At 38.2% G+C, this 25894-nt stretch overlaps 1 protein-coding gene across 2 annotated transcripts in view; it reads right to left on the bottom strand.

The window, feature by feature from the left end:
- Nucleotides 1-25894, bottom strand: part of FAM193A (family with sequence similarity 193, member A) — a 50680-nt gene that overhangs the window by 23607 nt on the left and 1179 nt on the right. Inside the window, exons 2-10 of one of the 2 annotated variants that reach the window (XM_010000256.1) lie at nucleotides 23974-24219; nucleotides 21081-21247; nucleotides 20638-20805; nucleotides 17669-17903; nucleotides 14333-14457; nucleotides 9959-10103; nucleotides 2669-2746; nucleotides 1073-1185; nucleotides 670-912 (exon numbers count right to left, since the gene is read on the bottom strand). In XM_010000256.1, coding sequence (XP_009998558.1) covers nucleotides 670-912; nucleotides 1073-1185; nucleotides 2669-2746; nucleotides 9959-10103; nucleotides 14333-14457; nucleotides 17669-17903; nucleotides 20638-20805; nucleotides 21081-21247; nucleotides 23974-24063 — 1364 coding nt within the window. In that variant the 5' untranslated portion in view covers nucleotides 24064-24219. Of the gene's footprint in view, nucleotides 1-669; nucleotides 913-1072; nucleotides 1186-2668; nucleotides 2747-9958; nucleotides 10104-14332; nucleotides 14458-17668; nucleotides 17904-20637; nucleotides 20806-21080; nucleotides 21248-23973; nucleotides 24220-25894 lie in introns of those variants that run through there. The other variant, XM_010000255.1, reaches the window with a different exon arrangement.

The following is a 25894-nucleotide window of genomic DNA, read 5'->3' as shown; positions in this document are numbered from 1 at the left end:
TGACAGAGGGAACTGCTGGTCTGTTGTACCCTAATGATGTATAGAAGCCATCCTATCAAGCAGTTCTAACCCTCCAGAATTATGGAAGGGGCAGAAGCCTACAATTAGACTACTGTCTCAAATCTGATGGTCATTGCAATTTGAATAAAGAGAGGAGCAGATACTTCTAACAGGGACAATAATTTTTGATGACAGACTTGAGTTAAAACTTCAGTGATTCCAAAAGCCTCATACTAAAGGCTTTTTTTGTAACTAACTGATTCATATGAAATGACCATCCCTGAAAGAAAAGATCACCAATTCCCTTGGCTTAGTGTATGAAAATGTGATAGTTTAAAATGATGCTCTAAAGTAGATCAGTATCTGATGTCCTTATAATTTCAAAGCAGGCAAGTACAGACTACACACACTTCTAGTAATACTGTTAAGTCAACACCTTCAGTAATTTTTAAGAACTTCACAGGTTTTTTTGTTTATGCTTACACAACGTATAGCACCGGATTTGTGGTCTGCTGAATACAATACTATTATTAAATAATAATATAATATTCTATAATATTATTATATTTAATAATATTTAAACAGGCAAAACTAGCATTATGTAAAGATAGTCAGCCAGTGCTTCAGTTCAATTTGCTATCAAACTTGAAAACAGAAAAAAGAACTTACAAAGTTGGTGCAGAACCATTATCTGCAAGGATCAGTCTGGGATGCTGCTGAATTGTAATAGGTGAGCTGGAACCTGATCCTGAACTTGCTGAAGACATACTGGGTGGGCGGATCTCAGATAGATAATCTGGAGCAGAATCAATCTGTAGTGGTAACTGGTTAATGTGGATATCATCCGTTATAGGAGAATCCATGATGCCACACGTTAAAATGTGTGAAAGGCTGCAGTCATCACAAGTACATCTGTTCAAGAATAAAGATTACAGATTTTTACGACCTTGTTTAAGTAGCATTCTTTTAAGGTAACCACACTCTTTATTCCAATAAAGTTTTTCCTTTTTCCTCTAACAAGAAATTAATGGATTTATTATGATTTTTTTTTAATAAAAAAACATCAGCTCACCTTCTTCTATAATTACAGTTGGGACAGTCAGGCATGCTCAAACGTGATGACAGCATGTGTCTCATTGTGTCTGTGAAGTTGTTCTCCCCAGCTAGTGCTTTCTTGTTATTAAGCTGAAGTAAATTATGAAGGCAATGTTTTAGTAGTGCAAGTCTTTCCATGAACAATTCAATGGCACATCATGATTAACAGTTTACATAATCAAAAAGGGCTCGCTGGGCAAAATATTTTAAAAGCAGAATAATTTGAAATAATTTCATTAAGTGTTTTTTTGATCACGAGCGGAAAAAGGGAAGAAGTTCAAAGTTACAAGCAATAAGCATTTTACACTGAAACTCTTCAAAGAAAGTATGTTTCTACTATGAAATAATAAAGTGGCCAAATCCATCTCCTTGACTCCTTTGTATGTGCATCTCGCATGGTATTTCTGCTGACATGCTCTGAACTTGAGCAGCTCTTGCCTTGTTTCATGGTATGCCCAGCAGGACATTGCTGACACATGGAGACAGAATACAAACTCATCCTTAGTGTGGAAAAAAAGAGTTAGGACTAATTCTGCAGCCACAGAGGGACAGATTCAGGAATGAAGAAGCTGTCCAAAACGGGACTTGACTGCATTAGTGAAAAAATACAATCCAAATAGCCTCCACCTGGCAGGGGCCTAATCCTGAAAGTACCTAATTTCATTAGATACCTACAAACCTTAGGTTAAACAAGGATGTGCCTAAGCTTCCACTTCTGTAGATGCCCAGACCTGATCCCTACCTAAGCAGCCATGGGCTTACAGCTCACTTAAGCCCAATAAGGATCAAGAAAAAAGAAGATTCTTCCTCAAGTCCTCTGAGGAGCCCTGATATACCAGATGTTTTAAAGACATGGTTAACACAGGCTTATAGGAAAAAGTACTTACTGATGACTGCTTTGAGACATTGCCAATTTAAGCTTAAGTTTATTAAAATGTACTGTCACACTCTGTCTTTCTCTGGCTTGTGACTAGTATTTCCTTCTGCACAGTGGTGCAGAATGGGGAGGTTGCCCATGCAGTCTTGACTCTAGCTGAGTCACACAGTACTCTGATGGAAAACATGATACATACTTAAAGACTTCTAGGCTACAGAAGAGAGTACTGTGTCTTAAACAACAGATAGTTCTATAATAAGGTTTCTTTCTACTGTCCCCTCTATCACTACAGCTTAAAAAAAATAGATAATTCTGCTCAGCCTTTTACACACAAAACAGGTGTAGGAGCCACTTCCAGAGTACTAACAGATGCAATCATCTGCCCTGCTACCATGGTTCACCTTCCCCACCTCTGCACACGCAAGGGAATTTGCTAAACCCTTGAATGTAATATTCCCTATCAGGTACATGAAGGCAGCTCCATGCTCAATGCACTGGCTGTTTTGGACCCCACTCTAAGGCATTAAAAAACTGCCCTTTTATTGAACACAGATTTTTAACACCTCGCATTCAATGTTAAGACTTGCAGAATTGGATCATATAGAACTAGTACAATATGGTACACTCATATGTTTGCATCTTACAAATATACATGAAACATTAGTATAACTTAGTATGGTATAAAAGAAATCCTACCTGCTCTTCAATAAAACGCCTCTGTTTAAAAAATTCCCAGTCTTCCTTTAGCATGCGTTGTTTGGTTTTCATTGCCATCTAAAAGAGAATTTAAGGAAAACCCATTGATTCAATCAGAAATCCTAAGCTGAGGTCAACTGGTCTATCAGTTTCATTAAACATGGCTTGTCTACACTATTTTGAAAGTACTTACATGCTTAGGCAATATGAAGTGTATTTTGTTTGCTAATAATTTCATTTGAGTCACTGAATCATTTTATATTCATTTACACCATTTTCAGTCTGATTTTTCCACTAATTCCTTTTATTAATATTTCTTTTATTTAAATATTTTCATAGCATTTCCAATAAAATCTGATTGGCATTAAATCCTCAACATCTGAGATCCATTAAAATCCATAAAAATCTAGAGGTACAGGACTTTTGGCAAGGTCTCAAGAAAAACTCAAGTGCAAACTCTGATGTAGCCCATGTGGAAATAACTACCCAATAAAAGAGTCAAGAAGATGGTAAGAGTAAACAAAATTCAGTAGTGACCTAAACTAACACTATTTACCACTTCTATTCATCAAGGTATTTCATGCCCATGATTTAGCTAAAGCTGGAAAATTACCTTAAGTACTTGTCCTTGAATCACATCATCATAAATGAACACAGTGCCCATAACTTTTTGTACACAAATTATATTTTCCTCATTTAGTAAATAAATTCACTCTGACAAAATACAAAAGCTCCCATGAACTTTAACATGGCAAAAATGGAAGAACAAAATCTCCTCTGCTGAACTTTACAACATTTTAAGAGCACTAGTTCATCAGCAACTAAAAACAAGCATCTAGGTTATCTTTTACAGTTCTTTTCATTTTCACAGTTGCAAAAAACCCCCCGACACATTATAGACATAACAAATTGCTTCATAAAGACACAGTAGTGAGCCAAAGTCCAGTATATTGTACCACCAGCAATCTCTGTTTTCTTGAGAAGCATGCCTCCCGAAATTCATACTTGATCAAAAGTTTTAAGTCTGACTATTAATTAAATGTATTGTGGCTATTATCATTATTTAATTTGTGAAAATCAAATTCTAAGCTGGAGATCTGAAGCAGTATTAAGTGGTGAAGTTCTGCCTAATGAATTTCTGAAACAATCAGCAGCATGTAATTCTAATTACTATTAAGAATTTTTATTTCCCTTGCTACAGTGAGGCTATATTAACATCAAAAAATTAGCTTATCATGTGCATGTGAGTCTTTTAAAAAAACAGCACGTATCAAATATTTTTGAATCACTGGTTCCATTCCTTAGACATACTAAGAAGTACTGCATAGTCTGTAGCCATCAGAGGTTTCATCCTGGCTGTACTACCAGGTTCTGGTACATATAAATCCAGCAACGCTCACTGGTTTAGGTGCCCTGCCACCAAGCTTAGTCCTCACCAAAGACAGACAATTTGTTACATGTTTTAAGAGAAGACTTTAATGCCAAAACATGAAGTTTAGAACAGCCAGTGCATTAACAGGGAGCTGCCTACTCAAGCCTGCCCAGACACTGCCAACAAAAAAAAGCACTGCTTACGTGTTGGTACCACTGAGTACAGGGGAATGGGAACAGGGGCTGAAGCTTAAGTTTTCTTACTTCCAACTGTGCAGCCTTTCCAATACCCCAAGTCTGCAAGTATATTAAGTTATTAATTCTGTAAATAGGAAATCACTTCTCTCCCCTCCTTATTTTCCCCAGTGAATACTTATTTCAGCAGAGCAAGGCAACTGCAACATGAACCATGTGATTCACACCCAAGAACTCTGCTAGGAAGAGGGAGATAAATTCAAATGCCATCAGAAGGAAAAATTTACACTTCACTTTTGCACATTTCGAGTATTGTGTCCAGTTCAAGAGGGACAGGGATATACTGGAAAGAGTCCAACAGAAAGCTATGAAGATGATTAAGGGAGTGGAACATCTGTCATTCAAGGAAAGGCTGAGAGACTTGGGGCTGTTTAGTCTTGAGAAGACTAAGGGGGGACCTTATTAAGGTCTGGAAATATCTGAAGGGTGGATATCAAGAATGGGCCAGTCTCTTTCCAGTGGTGCCCTGTGATAAGATGAGGGGAAATGTCACCAAGTTGCAACACAGGAAGTTCCACCTCAATATGAAGAAAAACCTCTTTACTGTAAGAGTGACAGGCTGCCCAGAGGGGTTGTGGAGTCTCCTTCTCTGGAGACTTTCAAGACCCATCTGGACACATTCCTGTGAGATCTGCCCTACATGTTCCTGCTGCAGAAGAGAGGTTGGACTCAGTGATCTTCAGAGGTCCCTTCCAACCCTTATGATTCTATGATCTGCACTGAATATGCTACAACTGCTGCCTGATGGAGAAGAAAGGTCTACTATCACCCTCTTTCTTCCTCTCTGTATATTGAGGCTAAAAAGTATTTGAGACCCATCAGACAAGACATGGCAAAGTGACAGAGGCAGGTGAACAAGTAGTTTTCCATTCTGAAACAGATTTAATAATGAAACTAGCAGTCTGGTCAGAACTGACACATACCACTAGATCACCTGTAAGAACTCTGATGTTCATCAGTACATCACAGCATGCTTGCTGATTCCAAATTTTAAACTCTGTATGAAATGTGAAAAATTTGAGAATCCCAAATTCCATCTGTGAATCTCACTTGCTTTTCCTAGCCTGTTTCATTAGAAATAATAAAAATAATTCCTCTTATCACAAACTCTCAGGTACCCAAAAACAGCAAGTGTTCCAATTATTTATACAGCCACTATAAAAACAAAAAACAACTATGCCCATGCAATACTATTTTTTTCTATTAAGTTGACCAGGACTGTTATAAAGAAAGACTGAATAAAAAAAAAATAAAAAATATCACACACTAACATAGAGGGACAAGCAAGAAGCTCTCCCTGGACTTGGCAAAGGCATTTCTGTATTCCTTTCTTCTGTAGAAGCAAGCAGTAGAAAAAGGCAGCACTTTCACAAAAAGAACATATGACTGACTACCCATTACTTGTGGGAAGGATACAGACACACTTAGGACCTCCTCAGTTAAATGTAGTCTAAATGTGGAAAGAAAAACAGGATCTGGAGGTACAGGCCACATACATTTAAAGTGTCCTGTATTCCAGATATCCTAAACATCTTGCACAGATTTTGGCATGATGAATACAGGTGCTGATAAGAATGAACCCTTACTTTAACTTTCCTGCAGTGTGCACACAGTATGGCAGTGTGATAAGTTACAATGTCTGTGCATGACTCAGCTGTCTTACACAGACTTAAAAAAAAAAAAAGAATAGTATTTGTATTGCTTGCAAAAGCTATTCACTTTTTTCCCCAAGAACAAAGGAAAGGCTGTGGATATTGTCTGTCTGGACCTCCAAAAAGCATTTGACACAGTTCCCCATAGAACTCACATAAAAAACCTGGCTGCTCATGGCCTGGATGACCACACGATCTGTTGGATCAAGCACTGGCTGGACAGTTGGGCTCAGAAAGTGGTGGTCAGTGGAATCAAATCCAGCTGGGACCAGTCACCAGTGGCATTCCTCAGGGCTCAGTGTTGGGACCTTTTCTGTTTAACATCTTTATTGATGATCTTGATAAGGACATAGAGTGTTTCATCAGTAAGTTGGCAGATGACACCAGGCTAGGTGGGAGTGTTGATTTGCATATGGATAGGGAGGCTCTACAGAGAGACTTGGATAGATTAGATCATTGGGCTCATGCTAATGGTTGGGCTTCAACAAGGCCAAGGGTCCTACGATTGGGCCACAACAACCCCAGGCAATGCTCCAGGCTTGAGGAAGTGTGGCTCGAAAGTGTCTGGCAGAAAAGGACCTGGGTGTGCTAAGTGACAAGTGGCTGAATATGAGCCAGCAGTGTGCCCAGGTGACCAAGAAAGCCAATAGCATCCTGGTCTGTATTAGAAATAGTGTGACCAGCAGAAGTACAGAGGTGATTGTCCCCCTGTACTCAGCACTGGTGAGGCCATACCTGGAGTGTTGTGTTCAGTTCTGGGCACCTCAATTTAAGAGAAATCAAGGTGCTGGAGCAAGTACAGAGGAGGGCAACAAAGCTGGTGAAGGGCCTGGAGAATAAATCTTACGAAGAATGCTTGAAGGAGCTGGGAATGTTTAGTTTGAGAAAGAGGAGGCTGAGGGGAAACCTCATCAGGTTCTACAACTACCTGAAAGAACATTGTATAGAGGTTGGTGCTGGTCTCTTCTCACATGTAATTAGCGACAGGAGAAGAGGGAATGGCTTCAAGTTGCAAAATGGTAAGTTTAGACTGGACACGAGGAAAAAAATTTCACAGAAAGAGTGGTTAGACACTGGAATAGGCTGCTCAGAGAGATGGTTGAGTCACCACCCCTGGATGTGTTTAAGGGTCGTTTGGATGTGGTGTTGGTGGATATGGTTTCAGGGAGAACTTTGTAGATTAGGGATGATGGTTGGACTCAGTGACCCCAAGGGTCTTTTCCAACCTGAATGGTTCTATGATTCTATGATTGTATAATATAGCATACCATAGTGGAAGGTCCATGAATTATCTATTCTGATACTCTGTTATATTCCACAGTAGATAAATGAGGATCACTCTTACGTTCTCTCTTCTGTGGTTGTCTAAGTGTTCTCACCTTTGGTACACCAGCAATAAAACCTCACAATTTTGTCTAGGCAAGAGGCAGCAAATAATGAACATGCATTCACTGTTAAAATCCAGTTTCCATAGAAGCTGGACTTTCTGATTTCTACTTTGTTGACAAAAATGCCACTATAGGTTCAGGTAAGATCATCATACCAAATTATGTATTTTTGATCAAGAGCCCAAAACCACATATTAGGATGGGTGTTTGGGTCTGTAGGCAGGGCTGATATCAGGGATGGCTCCTGTGAGAAGCTGCTGAAAGCTTCCCCCAGCTCCAAGTCAGACCTACCTCTGGCTGAAGCTGAGCCCAACAGCAAGGGTAGATGTACCTCTGCCATTAACATGGTCAACAGGGGAAAATGGAAACTGCAAGAGGAAACTGCAGCACGGAGAGAGGACTGGGAGGTGAGAGAAACACCCATGAAGACACCAAGGTCAGTGAGGAAAGAAGAGAAGAGGTGCGTCAGGGCAGAGATTGCCCTGCAGCCTGTGACAAGATGGCAGGTTGTTCCTCTGCAGCCTCTGGAAGAGCATGGCGGAACAGATATGGCTCTGCAGCCCATGGAGAACCTCATGCTAGGGCAGGTGGCTATGCCCAAAGAAGGCTGTGACTCTGTGGGAAACTTGTGCTGGAGCAGTCTGTTCCTAAAGGACTGCACCCTGTGGAAGGGACCCAGGCTGGAACAATTTGTGAAGAATTGCAGCCCGTGGAAAGGACTCACATAGGAGAATTTTGTGGAGGACTGTATCCCGTGGGAGGAACCCCATGCTGGACCAGGGGAAGAGCATCAGGAGTCCTTCCACTGAAGAGGAAGGAGCAGCAGAGACAAGTGAGCCCTCCCTGTCGTTATCTCAACCCAGGAGCTTTTTGTTATATTTTCTACTCCCCATCCCACAGAAGGGGAGAGGGAAAGTGAGCCAGCAGCCATGTGGTACTCAGGTGCTGGCTGGGCCTAAACCACAACAGCAGTGTTTAAGGCAAGACTATAAAAATGTTTTTTCTACTTATAAATACCAGTATAAAGATCCATATCTCCTCTAAAATTTCATGGTTTAATTTTAAATATTGTTTCCCCTACAAATTCCCCTTGCAGGTTTTTTTGGTGATTAGGAAATAGGGAGTCACCATATTATATTTCTTCAAATGGGAGCAGGTCTTTTGTTTGCATCAGGACACAGGCTTCTCTGAGCAGATAAGACAATCCTTGTGCCAGCTGCATGGTCACTTGATACAGAGACATACAGAAAAATCCTTAAAGAGTTGATTTACAAGTGGTGCAGATCAACCAGTCATAAGCCTGATATTAATGTGACTTGATAGAAATTCCATATTTTGGAAAAATAAGTGAATGATGAGAAGTGAATTAGGCTTTCTTTCTTACTGGAGAGGCAGTATCAGACAGCCCTGACACCTTGTGGAAAATTACTTCTAGTAACACAGAATGTGAGATGATGAAATTTTACTGAGCTGCCATCAAATATTTAGGTACACAAAAGCAGACAGACCAAGAGATAACTTTGTAACTGATAGCTCACAAATGCAGCCCCAAATATAGAATAAGTGAAGAATCTCTAAAAATATATTCTTTATGTCCTGTCTCCATCTTGAACGAACTGAAATTAATGGTAAAAGTTCACTTCATCACAGTGAACAGCTTCTGAAGGACATTTACAGTGTACTATAAGACTTCAAAATATATTTGTTATCTACAGGAGTAATACAGCATTACTAAATCTCAAATTTGATCTCCTTATTCTTAATGCTTGTAAAACTTCAAAATACAAGCTCTACAAAATTCTGTATCTTCATTTATGTCAAGACATATTCTTTATTCTAGTATACTTAAGATCAAATTAAACAGTATTCAAAGTCCTATCCTGAGCTGCTGTTCTGAAAAAAATTAAGTTATTTGAACGCATGACAAAAATCACAGGAGGAATTTTGGGACAGTGTAAACAACCACTTGCAAAACAAATTGCTATCTTCCCAAAAATTAAGCTCTTGACAATGTAGGAGTCGGCACAATGTGATTTTTTTTTCCTGAAACCTAGAACAAACTCAGAAGAATCAGCTATCAGAAAATATACATAATTAAAAAGGATAACTTGAGAGGTCTCAGATATTTATGCAGTGATACTCTGAAGTTCTGATTTTGACAGCTGCACAAAGGTCATCATGCAACATGTAATAGGTTTTAAATGCAAGCTCTTCCTCTGAATTTCATTTAATGCTATTATTATTATGGAAGCTTAGGGTTTTTCTGGGGTGGGGTTGGGGTTTTTTTCCCTTTCCTAGGGACATCTATAAAAGAAAGTTTCAGATTACTGGACTATGGGTAGTTTACAAGCTAAAGTAAATGAAAAAATGTCCAAAGACCACATCTAAACAATGGCACAACAATCTGCTTCAACAATTTGAAGATATTTCTATACAATCACCATCATATACTGGTATGTTAGTGTTCTTTTCTATTCTGAAAGACTAACATAAATGAGAGAAGTTAGATTTTGTCACCACAAAGCTCTAGATAAAAATACCAAAGAAAGTCTCCACTGGAGGTACAGTCTTGCAAGGGCTGCTCCCTACATAATCAGTCTTAAGACTGCTTACATGATCCTTACCTGTTCATCAACGTAATCATCTATTCTTTTCTGGCATTCAAGCCATGCTTCAGCAACTTGACCCATTTCCTGTTCCAGCTGATGATACCTTTGTAGCAAGGTACTATACATATCTTCACTACAGGAATCATGTGTTGTTCCAAGCCTAGAAGTTTAAATAGCACTTGTTATAGAAGAGACGTTTCACTGAAAAATCACACTAAGTTCTGCCAGCCAAAAAAGTGTTGTTACAGTGCAGTTATTGATACACCTAGAACCACATAGCTGCTTGTATCCCAAAGTTGAGTATTTTTAGTCATTTTTCAAAAAATATCCAACAACTGCTTGTTCTCAATGTTCTGTAACCAACAATAGCAAGAATGTGGGAAGTGCAACATTTCTAGAGCCTCTTTCCCACAAGCAACCAGATGTCAAACCTACTGAGCGGTAATTATTCAAATTTTGTAGCTTGATATATTTATCCTCCCAAATTCTATGGGCTAAATAGACATGTTGATTATCTACCGAAGACCTATTTAGTAAAAATAAAGCCAGAAGCTTGTTATCAGAACTCTCATGATCAATGCTACAAAGATTACTAGACGAGTTGGAATCCCAGCTCAAAAGTGCTGTAGGATGAGGCAAGTGAGATAATTTGGTTGGATGCAGTTACCCATGATCAGTCGAGTAGCCCCAAGTTCAAAATGTGGTCATGCCACTCACTGATGACTGTGCATATAAGGAGCCCCAGAAACTGAAGACTGATTTCCCTTCCTTTCTACTACATATTTGTACAGCACTTTCCTTTGAAAAAATGTATTAAAGAACATCATCATTATGATTCTTAAGTAAATAAGCAAACTCACAAAACCTTGACTTCAGAAATAAATAAAAATACAAAATTCTATTTAATAATTTGTGTTTAAAGCACACTAAATTGTAATTACCTGTAAATTAACAGAAAGAAACTGGAGCTTTTCAACTTTTCTCCTACTGAGTAATTAGGAGGAAAACGGTTGGTAGTTAATTAGGAATAGAGGTTGTGTGGTCAAAGCAAGTGCCAAAAACCAAAATTTGAGCATCTCAAGACTTGACATTTAAGGCCAGTTCCATCATTTCAAGGTTTGTTATAGATTTCCATTGCAGCAGGATGCTAACCCAACTTCTGAGTTACATAGTCCTGCCTATCATCCAGCAAGTAACCGAGCCCTTAATTTTAACATGGCAATTAAGTATAATGAAGAGCTGAGCAAATACTCAGCATTAGCTTGCAGCTGTTAGCATGACTTTGCCAATAAACTGAAGTCTGGTTTATTTTATTGTTTTTGCCCAGAACCTGCAAAACAAGCACTTCAGAAGAGTGCTTAAGCAATCCTGCACGTTAAAAACTTCGAAGTTTGGGAGAATACAAAAAGCAGTTTAAAGGGATACAGTGATTTTAGGATATAACAGTTCCTTACTGCCAATGCAAACATTGTAATTCTTGTTACTAGATCATGATTTGCTACTATTCTTGAACTGTTTCGAGTATTATGCTGTTCTGTGAAAGTCTAATTCCTACTGTACAAAAGTCAAGAATTAGGTCTCGTAGCTGCTACTGAGTAATACTATTCTTCTAAGCACTTGCTATGCACAAAATCTTTTAAAATACACTCTCAGAAGCAAAAGAACTTAACATTAATGCAAAAGCATTTCAACTTTCAATTTTTCTTGTGACTTTAGAGTAAAGATTAACATGCTACTATTAAATACACTTTTACCCTCTGAGGCAAATACAAAGCAACAGTCTACCAGACCTGCAAACATAGGTGGAATATATTCCTGGACTGCTGTAACAAAGTCATAAAAAGCATCACACATACATTAAACTTAAAAAGAATTGGTTACTTTACAGTAACTGAATCTTCCAAGGAATACCTGTTGATAGAGATACTACTCTGTGTGTATCCTGAACAGGAAAACAGACTTTTTTGGCCAAGAGCATTTAACTGAAGCTGCACATACACCCTGAACACTGTCCCATTCCACACAAGGAAAACAAAAAGGACAGAAAATCTTCAGGTATCAGTTATTAGTTCATTACTAAACCCAAATTAAGCATCCTGTTGAATGTAGGAGGCAACTCTGCCAGTGGTTGCATATAATCAAAAACATCTTAACTGAGGAGAAACCTTCATATGGACATTTTCATCAGGAAGCACAGTCACTCACCTGTGAAAGGTAGGTGACTGGATTCCCTTAAATACTGATTATCAAAATACAACTGTATGAAATGCTGTGTCTGATCTAGAAGCCCTGCTGATTAATCAACTCTTGATAAGCATATGGACAGATCTTACAGCTGTTCAGACTCCAGACCGTGCAACTGAGTGTGCCTCCCAGGAAAACCAGAGGCATTGACTAGGTAGCAGAACAAGATACAACACATTAAGACACTGGCAGTTTACCCTGAGTAGATGACCAGTCCTGTGAAATACTGATACAGCTGATCTCATATTAGCTAGTAACCTCCATCCCCACAAGACTGCTATGTTTAAACCTTCCTAAGTGAACATCTTTTGTAGTCTGGCATCTGAGAAGAACCCTTGGAACTCATCACAGCCCACCAACCATACATTTTGAAAAAGCCAGAGATACACAAAAGATTAAGGAATTTAAATAAGGGACATTTCCTCTTCAGGAAGAAAAAACTTTGCCAACACCATGCAAATGATTCTCTATGGATCAAATTACCAGAAGACTAGGCTGACCCCTGCTTCTCCATGAGAGGCCTCTCTGATAGAACTCCACCAATTCCCAACAGAAGGCACATTATCCTCCAGAAACATTTCTCAGGAAAAGCTACCCAATTCTCTTAATTCAAGACCCAAAAAATTTAGCAGTATTTGATGAAAAGAGAGGTTATCTATGTCTACCAAAGAAACAGACATAACACTAAATAATTTATAAATCCTGGAACAGGAAGCTCATGCTGATTCAATCTAGGCCAAACCATAGTTTATATGCAACACCCTTAGAGCTATCAAGCCAACACAGATGCACTTGAAAAGAAATTCCTGCAGGAAGAGATTCTAACCTCATTATATTTAAGCCTCGAAGGTAGATGTCACTACAGTGAAGTTCTGCAGAGAAATGCCTCCTATTGCCCAGACTTCAATTGCAGTAGCACTTGAGAACAGTGTAAATGAAAAGAAAATGTAAAGTAAATGAAAACAACTCAAGGCTTTTGTTAAGCAATGACCATCAACTTCACAACGATCATTTTCATCTCTGCAGGTGAAGGCAACGCTAACAGTCTTGATACAGCCAGGATTGCTGGAGTAAGAGGTGCAAGGAAGGCTTGCTAGAAAACATGGAGACCCAGTCAGTGGTACTGGGAAGTCAAACACAGATCAATGAGAAAACATGTGACTGAACAACATGCTTTTGTACACAGAAACAGAATTACCTGCCTGGAAAACAAACAAAAAACCCCAAACATACACACAAAAGGCTTTCTGTACCCCAGTTTCAAGTAAATCAGCAGACAAAACACTCTGAAGGACCTTAGATTTCTTGCTAAGCCCAGTGACAAGCTTTCTTGCTTTTTCTTGATTTCTTTTCTAGTATCTACTAGCAAAAGAACTTAAGACATTTGTTTATTCACTGTGAGCAACATCTCCTGACAGACTTAATCAAAATGCTCTTGCAGCATGGAAAAGTACTAAAGACAAAACCTTAAAATCACATGTTTAAGCAACATAAACGTCTCTTCATCAGAAACAAGAGAGGTCAAAAGAAACCATCCATGACTATATTTTAAAAAGGTTCAGATTTAAAATAAAGAACAAAATTTCTATGAGTTAACACCTCTTCCCTAAAAAAAAGCCAAACACTTTGCAGGTACACAAATTACAAGCAGAGCAACCGTTCTAAAAAACCCACACATTTTAAAAGTCGCAGGAAACAAATGTCATCAGACCCACAAGTACATAGCAAGGGATTTTGTTTCTTTTTCTTTCTTCAATGAAAAGATTGGTTAAAACTCTGAAGTGAGTTACTTGTGCTCTCTGGAAAGCACGATGGCAGAGGCTTTAATTCACTTGTAGAGCTGTAAAGACAGTACCAAGGCCTGATGACAAATGAAAATAGTACTATTCAGTCCTGCCATCAGCATTTTCATGTCATTTCAGTAGGTAGCCTACAAGTAAACACATTAGGGTAGTAATTCTTCAGACAAGCCAGTTATGACAGCAGCCTGCTCAATCAACAATGCTATTCTCAAGACAGATCAATGAGAATTTTTACCTATTAAAATTGTAGAAGCAGCAGAGAATTATTTTAATTTTTTTTTAACACTGTGGTTGCAAACACGGGTTTTAATTTCTTTTTTAAATTAGAAAAGTTAAACTTTACCTCAGTTGTGACACCAATGTTGGCAAGCTATTCTGCAGGAGTGGCTCAGAAAATACCAGATTTTCAAACAGATGCTTATTGTGCAATTCCCATGTCACCTGAAATTTCTTCAGATGTTCATTTTCCTACAATGAAAAAACAACCAAAAATAATCCAGGGTTAGAAAATAATTTAAAAAAACGCTGCCTAAGGCAAGAATTTATTTTAAAAAAATAGTTTCCAACATAAAGGATGGATTATCCAGCTCAGATCTTACCCAGCTTTAATATCCAGAAGCTCAGAATTATGCAAATCTTTAATGACTTAAATAACCATAGCTTCATTTCCTGTTTTTCTAAATTGTCATAGATTAGGGAAAAAAAACAACAAAAATCTGTTTTTAAAGCTTCCATTAATTTCTGCACTGAGATGTATTTTATCATCTGAACTGGTTACTCATTCCTGGTTTTTCTTATAAAACAATTAACTATCTCTGATTATTTTTCAGTTCTTTGAACTTATCTAGAAGCAGATATATATATAAGATGACAAGTGGTAATCTAAAACTGACATTATCAAGTAAGAAGTTATCCTCAAGTACAGCTCAAAAAAATTATGTTTTCTAAATAGACAAGAGACCATCAGGTAACTTCTCCAGTAAGTAGCATGTTTTTCTATCTGAGGTTACTTAACACATAATTTTATATCATATCAAGGCCTAAAACGTAAATCTACTGTTATCAAAACTCAGTAATCAAAGACAGGTGTAATATTTTTTTGGATCATTAAGTCTTCCCACATACAGCCAGTATGGAGATTTTCTATACCAGGACTCCCCCATGCAGCAAACATATCTGCAACCATTCTGGCATCAGATCAGCAAGTGAGCCCTATGCACTATAACCTTGAGTACCCAGAAATACCAGAATACTCTGGAACTTCAAAGTACTCTGGAACAAGCACAAAGTGTTAAAAAACCCAAACATTTCTATCAGACCTAAACAGAAGACCATCAGTATTCAAAAAAGAACCAAGTTTGGAGTTTTTTTATTATTTAAGAAGGGTCGATATTCTTTTCAAGTTGCACAAGACACATGTAGCACTTCGCTTTGAATATCATGTCTTTAAAATATATTTTTATAAATTGCAAGTAGTTTCTCGAGGGTCAACACTGATGCTGAATACCTAAGCCATTCCCTATTATGTTGCGAACAAATCGGTCAACATTTATCTATAAAATCTTGTGTATCAGCTTGCACAGAGTACAGGATCTCTCTCAAAGAAATACAGGTAAGTTTTCCCTGCTAGTCAGCTATACTGTGTACTTGAGGGCCGTTCTGCACTGACCACAAGTCACTCCCAATATAAAGGGTAATTCCCTGGTGGGGCACAAGGCTACTGTTCCTGCTCTCGAGCTTTGCTAGTTAGGTGGATTCATTTGAAAGGAAGGGCAACTGTTCCTAATTTCATTGAGAAATTAAGTTTCTCACAGGCAAAGGTTCAAGACATTATATGCCTTTGTACAACATGCTACATGCCTACCTTTAAGAGGAAGCTGGCACTGAGTTTAGAGATCCTGCCTGCCTTTTATGTATTTCAGCTGAAAAGATTCCTTGTTCTTTACCGCACTGGTACGTTAAGAGGAAACAACCATGCACACTGAAAAGGCTAGTGACCCTACTGACTGCAGTGAAAGCTGTGACATACTACTCCAGTTAATAAAAAGGCCATTTAATAAAACTAGGAAATGTATTACATGAGACAGTATCCTACATTCTCACATTTCAGTTTCTGAATCTCACAGTTTAACAGAAAGACGTTTTCAGTACTTATAGACTGCAGAAGAAAAAGGACCAAAAAAAAAAAATGTGGGATATTTTGTGTTTTCTTATGTTGTTTTTTAACAGTAGGAATTTTATTTTACTTTTAATTTTGTCAGAAAAGGGGTAGGATATTAGGGAATTCAAGCATCTTCTGTCTCTTCATGGCTATTATCTCAAGCTCTCATACCTGCTAAGTTTTTATGGTAACTAGTTTTATGATAACTAGGTCACAGTAATAACCAGGAGAAAAATAAAGTATTATTTTTTGATCAGCTCAGTAGTTCTGTCACTAATGGGTTCATTATCAGTGGATCTACTTTGAGAAAGCTAACTTTTGTACTGTAAGCTATCCACTTTTTGGCTGAAGAAATTTCTAAGTTCCAATGCAAATCAACCTGAAGAGCAATCTTCTCTCAAGCACCTGGTTAGAGACTTAATGACTACTAAAAGCAGCCACTAAACTGGGGATGGCAGTGACCTCACAGGTATAACAAAGTGATAAAGCTGAGGAAGACAATACAGACAACAGCAAATACAGAGCATCAACAATAGAAAAAAGTCTCAAATATGCTCAAGTTTCTTAATAGAAACATCAATTCAATTTTACTAACAGCCCTACCTCAGTAATAACACTCTACCCTCCATTTTACATCCTTCTCCCCTGTGGCCCCTATAGCCTTGTAACTGCCTATTCTTTTCCTCTCTTTATGTACCCAGACAGCAATTTTCTGCTAATTTGCAATAAAACTCGAATTTACCAGTTTATCCACTCTTGTTTTTTTTGCTTGTGCAAGTTTTACATAAGAAAAGGGATGTACAGGTTAAGGACATTAAGAAAGGATGCACAGGAAAGGATCCATAAAAAAAAAAGGATTCATAAACTTCTCAACCATCAAGCAATTTGAATTACAGAATTTGTTTACTGTATTACTCACTCATGATGAGTGAGATGGATGGAATATAATCTATACTATAATCCAAAATCTAACATCAAATCAATTGTCAGAATAAGCACTTAAGGAAGAACAGAACTTTAGAGAGAATAAATAACATAGCAGATTCATTCTGAGGCAAAAGATCAGCTTTTCAAGTGGCATTCTTGCTTATAAGGGAAAGAAAAATTGAACATCAAAACAATCTAAGTTAGTAGTGCTACACATAAAAATTTGTGTCCTTTAAGTATGATTGTCAAGAGACCATTAAAGATTAACAGAGAAGTGTTTCACACATTTTTAAAGGCCTTATCTAAAATTTTATAGATTTACTTAAAGATTAATTTCAGAATAAATGTCACAAACAGCATCACAGCTTTTTCTTCAAACAAGGAATAATTTTTCCAATTCACTGTAAGAGAGGCCTAATCTAAATTTTTGAAGAATTAAATTTGCATTTTCAGAATCTCCCTGCCTTCAAGCAAGCGCACACAAAACACCTTACATTTTACAAACCACAGAAGACAACTGTAAGAGCCTAGAACAGCTCTGCTAGCATTACCCCTAGCAAGTAGAAGCACACAGGTTATTTTTTGTCTTACCAGAGTAACTAGAAAGGCGCTGATTGTACATGCTGCCTGACAGAGTGCACTGTATTCTTCAAGTAGGAGTGAGATGAACTGATGTGCCTGTGGTGGCCCTTGTATTGCTAATGTTGATGCAACTTTAGATCCCAATGACAAGTGTCTGAGCAGACGAACCTTCATTTCAAGCACATATTCTCTAGCTTGCTGTTCCAACCGTTGGTAAAGCTGATAGGGATCTCTTTCACAAAGCCTGTATTTTTAGAATATTTGTGACCAAAAAAAAATAAATGCATGTAATCAACAATTTTCACTTTCCTGAAAATATTGACCAGTTACCATCATCGTCAAAAAGAAACAATGGCTAGGGTTTACAGAACTACCTTAAATCTAGGAGAACACAGTCCAGTTCTCTACTTCTACACTGTGGAACTGAGCTCCTGTGTAGCTTTAGGACTAGGACGCTTGCACACCTGAGGAACAAATTAATTCAGGATCTCAGTATTTCACTTCAACATGTGAGCTAAAAAACCTTTACTCAATTTGCCCTACAGACACCTTGACTCTTCAGACATGCTTCTTTACAACTTATCCATTACAGCCCTGATAAATGTCCCAGTTACACAGAATCACCAAGGCTGGAAAAGACCTTTAAGATCATCAAGTCCAGCCTGTGACCTAACACCACCACATCGGCTAGACCATGGCACTAAGAGCCACATCCAGTTGCAACAGCCAGATCTAGGCCTTGTCGATATCAATGAAGGACTGGCATTTACTTGAAGTCACCGAAGGAGCTTGGCCTCTTAGGCAAGCCAGAACATGCCTAAATTCATACTAACCAGATTGGACGTGGTGACTGCTTTGGGGGACACTTCTGTTGTTGAACTGAAGTGCCACACAACTGCCAAGCTTTTAAGACACTCATTCATGAAACTCCTTCTCACCTTCTTTGAGAGTTTCTTACCCCAAGTTGCAGATCTTCTCTATAAGGACATTTTTTACACCTTTTGTAAAAGCTGTGCTACTGCATAGCAGAGGTGTGGGATTCATGGGGCCAAAAAGAACATCCATCAACATGACTTGGGTCACTCAGCTGTGGTAGGACCTAACTGCAATCAATTGCAAGCGGCTAGCATATTTATTTTATTTTTAAATCTAGAATAAGGACCAGAGTTTGGGACTCAGTTGTTCCAGGGAAGCACATCAACACTGAAGTTCCAGAACCACACTGCTCCCCATGCACTCGATTCAGCCACTCAATACCTGCAAGACTTGTCACTGTAAAACATAGCTTCAAAGAGGGTCAGGGATTCCTGCTAAGGACAGCATACATCTGGCTAGGTCTTACACTCTCCTGGAAGTGAGATACGGGTTTGAACCACCTCACACAGAATAAAACTGAACATGATAGCTGCTTTGAAGCAGTTCCGAGTGAAATTATACTATTTAAAGCAAGGAGTTTAAGCTTTTGTCTCCAGTTTTTTATAGCACAGGGAGGTAGGGAAAAAGAAAAGGATTAGTTAAGTAATTGAAAGTGAGATTAATCTAAGTCTGCTGCTCTCTACTCCCTGCTCTTCCCTCATCACTCACAAAACAGAGTACTATTGTATTGCCATAAAGTGCTCCAAACATACAACAAGGACAGTAATTGGAACCACTACTTATTGTCAAGTAAGAAGACTACACAGTCAGTTTCTTGCCAGCTGTGTCTAACAGAGCAGAGCATGAAATAAAGAATTTCTGCCTTTTAAACACATTTACTTGGACAAAGCATGATCTTTTCATGGTACCTACATGGTTTGTTTGGGGATTTTTTGCTTTAGTTGGCTGTTTGTTTCGTTTTTACATTTTCAATACCTACATTGACTAACTTTCTTAAAAACTTTTGCATTATGTTGGCACCACAGACTAGGCAGACTTGGTGTCTGCTCAAACACAGTATCCTGATTTTATTCTGGCTTTGGAAACCATAAGGAACTCAAGTGAAATCTTATATTGACATTTAAGGTTTCCTTTCTGAGATTGTTTCTAACGCTGTATTTTAATAATCACTCTCAAAATTGAAAAAAAGTTCTACAGAAATCAAAGCTTCTAAGCACAAAAGAAAGGTACACAATAAGTGTTCCAATTTCCAAAATGTTTGCATTAAAGAGAAACTGCAAAAAAATAGTAATTTTAGCTGTGACTCAGTTCTAATTACCTACACACTGGGCAACATTTAAGCATCTTTGACTTTAAAGCCTATGTTGCATATTTTGATCACTTAAATAAACCATGTGTGACTAACAGGGAGGCATGCGACATTACTTTTACACTATTCTTGTTCAAAACCAAACACTCCATTTTTATATAACAGAAGTGCAACAAGCTTACTGAACTATTTATTAAGGCTGATTCAGGAGCACAGTCATATAAGAGCAATGTCAGATGACTACAATCTTTCAAAAGTTTATTTACCTTGTCAGAATTTAGCTTCAAATAGAAACTTCACATAAGAACTAGTTTGTCAGACTAGTCAGACCTTAGTATGTTAATTAAGAACAGAACCAAGGAAAGCCACTATTCCTTGACCAAACACTCAGTTAGACAGAAACTGAGATGAACCTTCTGGAGCACTTTAAGGACAGCCACACCATTCTCAAAAGGAAAAACCCCACAACTGAGGATCTCATTAAACTAATCTTCAACTTCACAGCTAAAAAGCTACAATTTCAACTTTTAAAATTAGAGTTCTCTGAATCCACTTCATCTAGTGATTATCTACTGAAAACAAATTTCAAATCTTCCCATGTATTCAACCTAGCATTTAAAAACCTGCATGAAGTAAAACTGACTGTTTTGACTTCTGATTCTAGCAGAGAGCAAATAATTCCCAGCAATCTTACAGATTGTAAGTTCTGTTAAAAAGCAATACTCCAAACTACTTAAAAGCTAATTTAAAACATCCTCTTAGCAATTAATAGATATTTTTCATATTGCTATACCTATCCACCAGCTCTTTCATTCCTTCTTTATCTGGTACCAAAGACTGGTCTTGGTCATCTGCCAAAGGGGTCCCAGCTTGGCGATATATACACCGAACCATGTATCTTACTTCTGACCAGTAATTTTGGAGCTGCTGAGGTTCACGTTCAGGCTCTGCTGAATTTTCTCTGCAAGTAATGACAAAAATAATTATTCTCTATTTGTACATCACACAGGTTGATTACTACCACTCTGAAAATGCTCTTCAGGAAAAACACTGTACATCTGAAAATACCTGAAATACAGGACATGCCAAAATTGGATAAAAGCTGCCATCCATAAGTTACTATTCTTGTCAGATAGGCCATTTAAAGACTTTAGGCATACATCAACAAATAAGCTACAACACTGCCAACAGCAGGACTACAGGCACTGTGCTGCTGACTTGGAATTCATTCCTTACCTGCGCTCATTACAGGCCTCACAGTTGCACGCTATGTCTGAAGGAGAGGAATTGCTAAGGTCTGCAGCAGGCACTGTCTGTGCACCAACAGTTATGCTTCCTCCTCCTACAGATTCCTGCGGTGATTCACTGTTTCCAAGAGGCATGTGTAAAAGGAAATCTTGGCTCTGAAAGGAAAAAACACAGCCTTCAGTTTTTAAGATAGATGTCTGAAATCTTAATAGGTAGGCAAATTCTTAGTGCTGGATGTATTTTGGGAGGACACTCAACCAGGCACAAAGAATTTACCTTCAAAAAGGCTAATAAATGCAAGAGAATAACTGAGAATTCTAATGATATTGTTTCATTTCTAATAACCAAAGTATGTTGGTCATAATTATCACCTTTATAAAAACCAGCATAAACAATCAAAGAATCACAGAATGGTTGAGGTTGGAAGGGACCTTAAAGATAATCATGTTCCAACCTCCCTGCTATGAGCAGGGACATCTCACGCTAGACCAAGCTGCACAAAGCATGATCCAACCTGGCCTTAAACACCTCCAGGGAAAGGAATCAACAACCTCCATAGGCAACCTATTCCAGTACATTTCTACCCTCATGGTAAAGAATTTCCTCCTGATGTCTAATCTAAATCTCCCCTCTTTCAGCTGAAAACCACTACCCCTTGTCCTACCACTGCTCTCCTTGGTGAAAAGGCCCTCCCCAGCTTTCCTATAGGCTCTTTCAGGTACTGGAAGGTTGCTTTAATGTCTTCCTGCAGCCTTCTCTTCTCTACACTGAACAGCCCTAACTCTCCCAGTCTGTCTTCATAGCAGAGGTGCTCCAGCCCTTTGATCATCATCATGGCCCTTCTCTGGACCCTCTCCAACAGCTCCATGTCTTTCCTGTGCTGAGGGCTCCAGAGCTGTACACAGTATTCCAGCTGCAGTCTCACCAGAGCAGAGGGGCAGAATCACCTCCCTGGCCCTGCTGGCCACACTTCTTTTGACGCAGTCTAGGATGTGGTTGGTCCTCTGGGCTCCAGCACACACTGGCAGCTCATGTTGAGCTAAGCTAAAGAACTCATGAACTAAGCTAAAGAAAGGCTTGCATCATCCATGAGTAACCATAAACAAGTAATATTTCTTCAGTCTCTATTTGACAGTACGCTTGACTACTGTAGTTCAACAATCTCTTCTAGCAAAAAAAGCATAAAGCATAAACCTCTTTGTTTATAACAGCTGGACACATTACTTCATAGTAATAGATGGCAGAAGGGTGCTCTCACTGGGAATGGATGCTCTCTCCTGTGTACAGCACAAGACCAGCTACTGGAGATGGTGCCAAGACAAATCAGGCTAAGTAGTAAGAGCAACAGCAATCTAAACACAGGAGCATCTACAGCAAACTACTTATACTCTGGCTTGCAATAACTGGTAACAGAGTTTGGGTTTTAGCCCAGTTGGTTTCTCTAATTTGACTAGCCACCTCAATTTATTTTGAAGTTGAATCAATGTAGTTTAAATTTAGTTGAAGTCAAGCTTCCCAACTTGGAAGATCCTTTTGCTGTTTGCTTTTAAAGTCTTCTTAAAATCAGACATTTGCCAAATTTAAAAAAAAAAACAAAACACAACAAAAACCAAACAGACTGTAAATTTTTGTTTTACCTAGAGTATCTATAACTTAACAAAATATTTAGGAAGCAAATCCTGCCTTCCTTGCACTAGTAGGACACTTATTTTATTCATTAGTTCATGAAACAGAGCTTAAATATGTCAAAAATTTTGATTCAGCTGAACAATCATGTGCATCAGTCCTGCTCTACTTTGAACTCCCTAGGATGCGTTTACCATCAGACTACCAGTGTAATTCCCTTAGATGTAATCTCTTTAATTTTACAAACCCTTGTTAATAACATCAGTAAGAACTAGCTGTATACAAGCAACATACTCTTAAATTTTCCTTACAAAAAACTAGTTAACTGTGCGTTGAACATGAGTTTAACAACAGATGCTATACAAAGACTATCTTTCTTCACACTGATTTGTTTACTGAAATAAAAATCTGTGCCCATGGGCATGTGCACAGCCCATTAGCTCTCTACAACAAGATGTCAGCTGGAACCTATAATGCTCCCAATTTTCGGAAGCATGTGGCTTCCCAGAGCAGCTGTGAAGATGTGGTTCCGCAGTATAGCATCACAGCTTACTTCTAATGGGCTTTTGCTGGACCTGTCAATGAACACTTTCTATTTTTCTGCTACACTGAGCACAGCTCTTAAGTGAGGTTGAATTCTCATTCAAAATATATTTTAACACTTAATTTAGAAAAAATCACAACTAGAAATATTAGCGCTTTGTATTAAAGCAGTGTTTGCAGTGCTACAACAAAGAGTAAGAAATTGTTACATGCATATTATACAGTGTTGTGCTTCTTTATTAAAAAACATAGGAAAGAAAAGATGACAAAACTCGGACACATGCAGGAAGGTGGCAGAGCAAGTGCAGTAACCCAAGAACACTACTGAAAAAGCAAAGAAAATTCTGATAGTTTGCCTCACAAAAGGGCAGAAGTGCACATGAGCAGACAGAGGCCAGAAAAACACATACTGATGAAAGTTGCATTGGTAAGAGTAGAAGAAAGGAAACTTAAGTAAAACTGGACAGGGCAAAGTAGAAGATTCAACAAATTGAAAGGGCAAAAAAACATCAAGAAATGAATTCAAGCCTTGCTCTAGTCAAAAATCCAGGACTCAGAACTCCTTGTTTTTGGAATAACTTGCCTGTTCAATTTAGTAAAAATCTCCTAAAACGATTTCTAAGCATTTACAACTAAAATGGTTCCAAAGCACAAAGTAGCATTCAGCCATAACAGCTTACCTTCTTAGTCTGAATCAAACACTTCAACTTACCACAAGAGATTGCTCTATTGTAGCATGCCTCTCCTCCTTTTCAACTGTACGTCGACAGTCTGGACACACCCACAGTGGAAGATGCAGCATATTGTTTGCTTTTGGAGATGTGGAAAGTGCTGTTTTGCTAGAGTTTTTTATCCCGCTCTCTGAAAGCGAACTATCTTTTCGTTCACTTCTACAAAGAAGACAATGCTCGCCAGTTGTATATGGTGCCCTTTGGCCCAAGCCAAAGGTAAATGGTGTCTAGAAAGGAGTATTTTGATAGATAACTGGTTATTCACAGGCTATGTGCTGGACAAATTTATTCTGAGGAAAAACAAACAAAACAAAAGCCACAAAAAACAAACAAACAAAAAAAAAAACCCACAAAACCCAACAACACATTTTAAAAGTCATCATTGAATGGTGAGTACCAGGAGTGAGTCAAGATCAAACAGAGCAGGCTTAATATCCATGGAGCAAACAATTCTGATTAAACACAAACTCCCATTTAAAAAGTAATGTTTTCAGGGAGCATGGACTACAGCCTTGTCCTCTAAAATAACTCAGCCTAGATGCAATAATCTAGTGCATAAAATAAAAAAGGGTTAGTGCAATGCCTTTTACTGGTGTCATTCTCAGAGACAGAAATAACAACTGCTCTTTGAGGTTCTGTGTCACCTCCTTTTAACTGACACAAAGATACTTTCAGCTAAGCTTGATACAAAATAAAAACTCAGTTTTAACAAATTTGTAGAATCTTAAAATCCACTATCAGTTATCGAATAGACTTGATAACTTAGAAAGACAAGGCAGTTCAAAACTTACTTTCTCTTTCACCAAGCATGAAATTATGATTCAGACATGAAATCACCAAGATAAATTCTCAAACACGTCAAGCAGCACAAGCCAAACAGAGCCCAACTTTACAAGACATAAGCGAAGATATAACAAATGAAACAAAAGTTTTAAAGGCAGAATCACAGACTTGTCTGATATGACAGTTACTAACTCTGCCTTAATTAGCAACACCTTATATGTAAGCCTCAAGAGTTACATTCTTTCCCAAAGGAAAAACTTAAGTAAGTCGTTCAAGCAACCCTCTAGATACTGCTCCAACCTCAATACTAAAAAAATTCTGCTTTAAAGAACCTGTAGGTCACATGCACAGGTAGAAGCTCTTTAGAGCAAAGGACTAGTCCAAGCTATAACTGGATTCACTAACTTTCTTGTCCTCACAGCAACAGAACAACTGCCTGTTGCTATCATCTAAAGAAAAACAGCACTGCATTACAAACTCCATTTGTTGTGTTCTTTGCATTTATAAAACTGACAGACTCAGCAGTATGGAAAGAAAAACTGAGAATTGTAAACATTAAAAAAATACACATGAAAGCAATCTCCATAAGTATCTTATCTTTCAGAAGTTCATGAGAAATTAAATTTAGCAGATTTAGTAAGAACAGCAAATCTCTTCACTCACTGCTGGCACTTCAAGAATTCACATCTAAGCACTAAGGCAAGAAAAAGAACACAATTTCTCCAGGTGTCTACTGCAGGTTTTCAGAAAATTTTCTTACAGAGGAAGACTCACCGTGCCTCCTGAAAGGCTGGAACCATCCCCTTATTGGCTCTACAAGCATGAACCAATTTCTCAAGTTAGCTATTCCTCTTGGCTGACCTGTACTCAACAGCAGATCTTGTTAATGCCTAAAAACCCTGCAGGTAGGAGGCCATGGCTGCTCATCCTCTTAGCCCTGGAAGTTTCCTTGTTAAAATAAACGTTTTTGAAGCCAGATTAAGTCCCTGTTAGAATGATGACAACATCTTTATACCTATTGCAGGCAAATCATTATGAACATAATTTGCAGAACAACTTCCAACAAGTAGGAAAAGCAGAGAACAAAACACAAAAGTTCAGAAGACAACTTGACACTCT

Source organism: Chaetura pelagica, unplaced genomic scaffold (genome assembly GCF_000747805.2).
Source record: "Chaetura pelagica isolate M959 unplaced genomic scaffold, ChaPel_1.0 scaffold116, whole genome shotgun sequence".
NCBI classification, from domain to species: domain Eukaryota; kingdom Metazoa; phylum Chordata; class Aves; order Apodiformes; family Apodidae; genus Chaetura; species Chaetura pelagica.
This window is presented reverse-complemented; position numbering and strand designations above follow the sequence as displayed.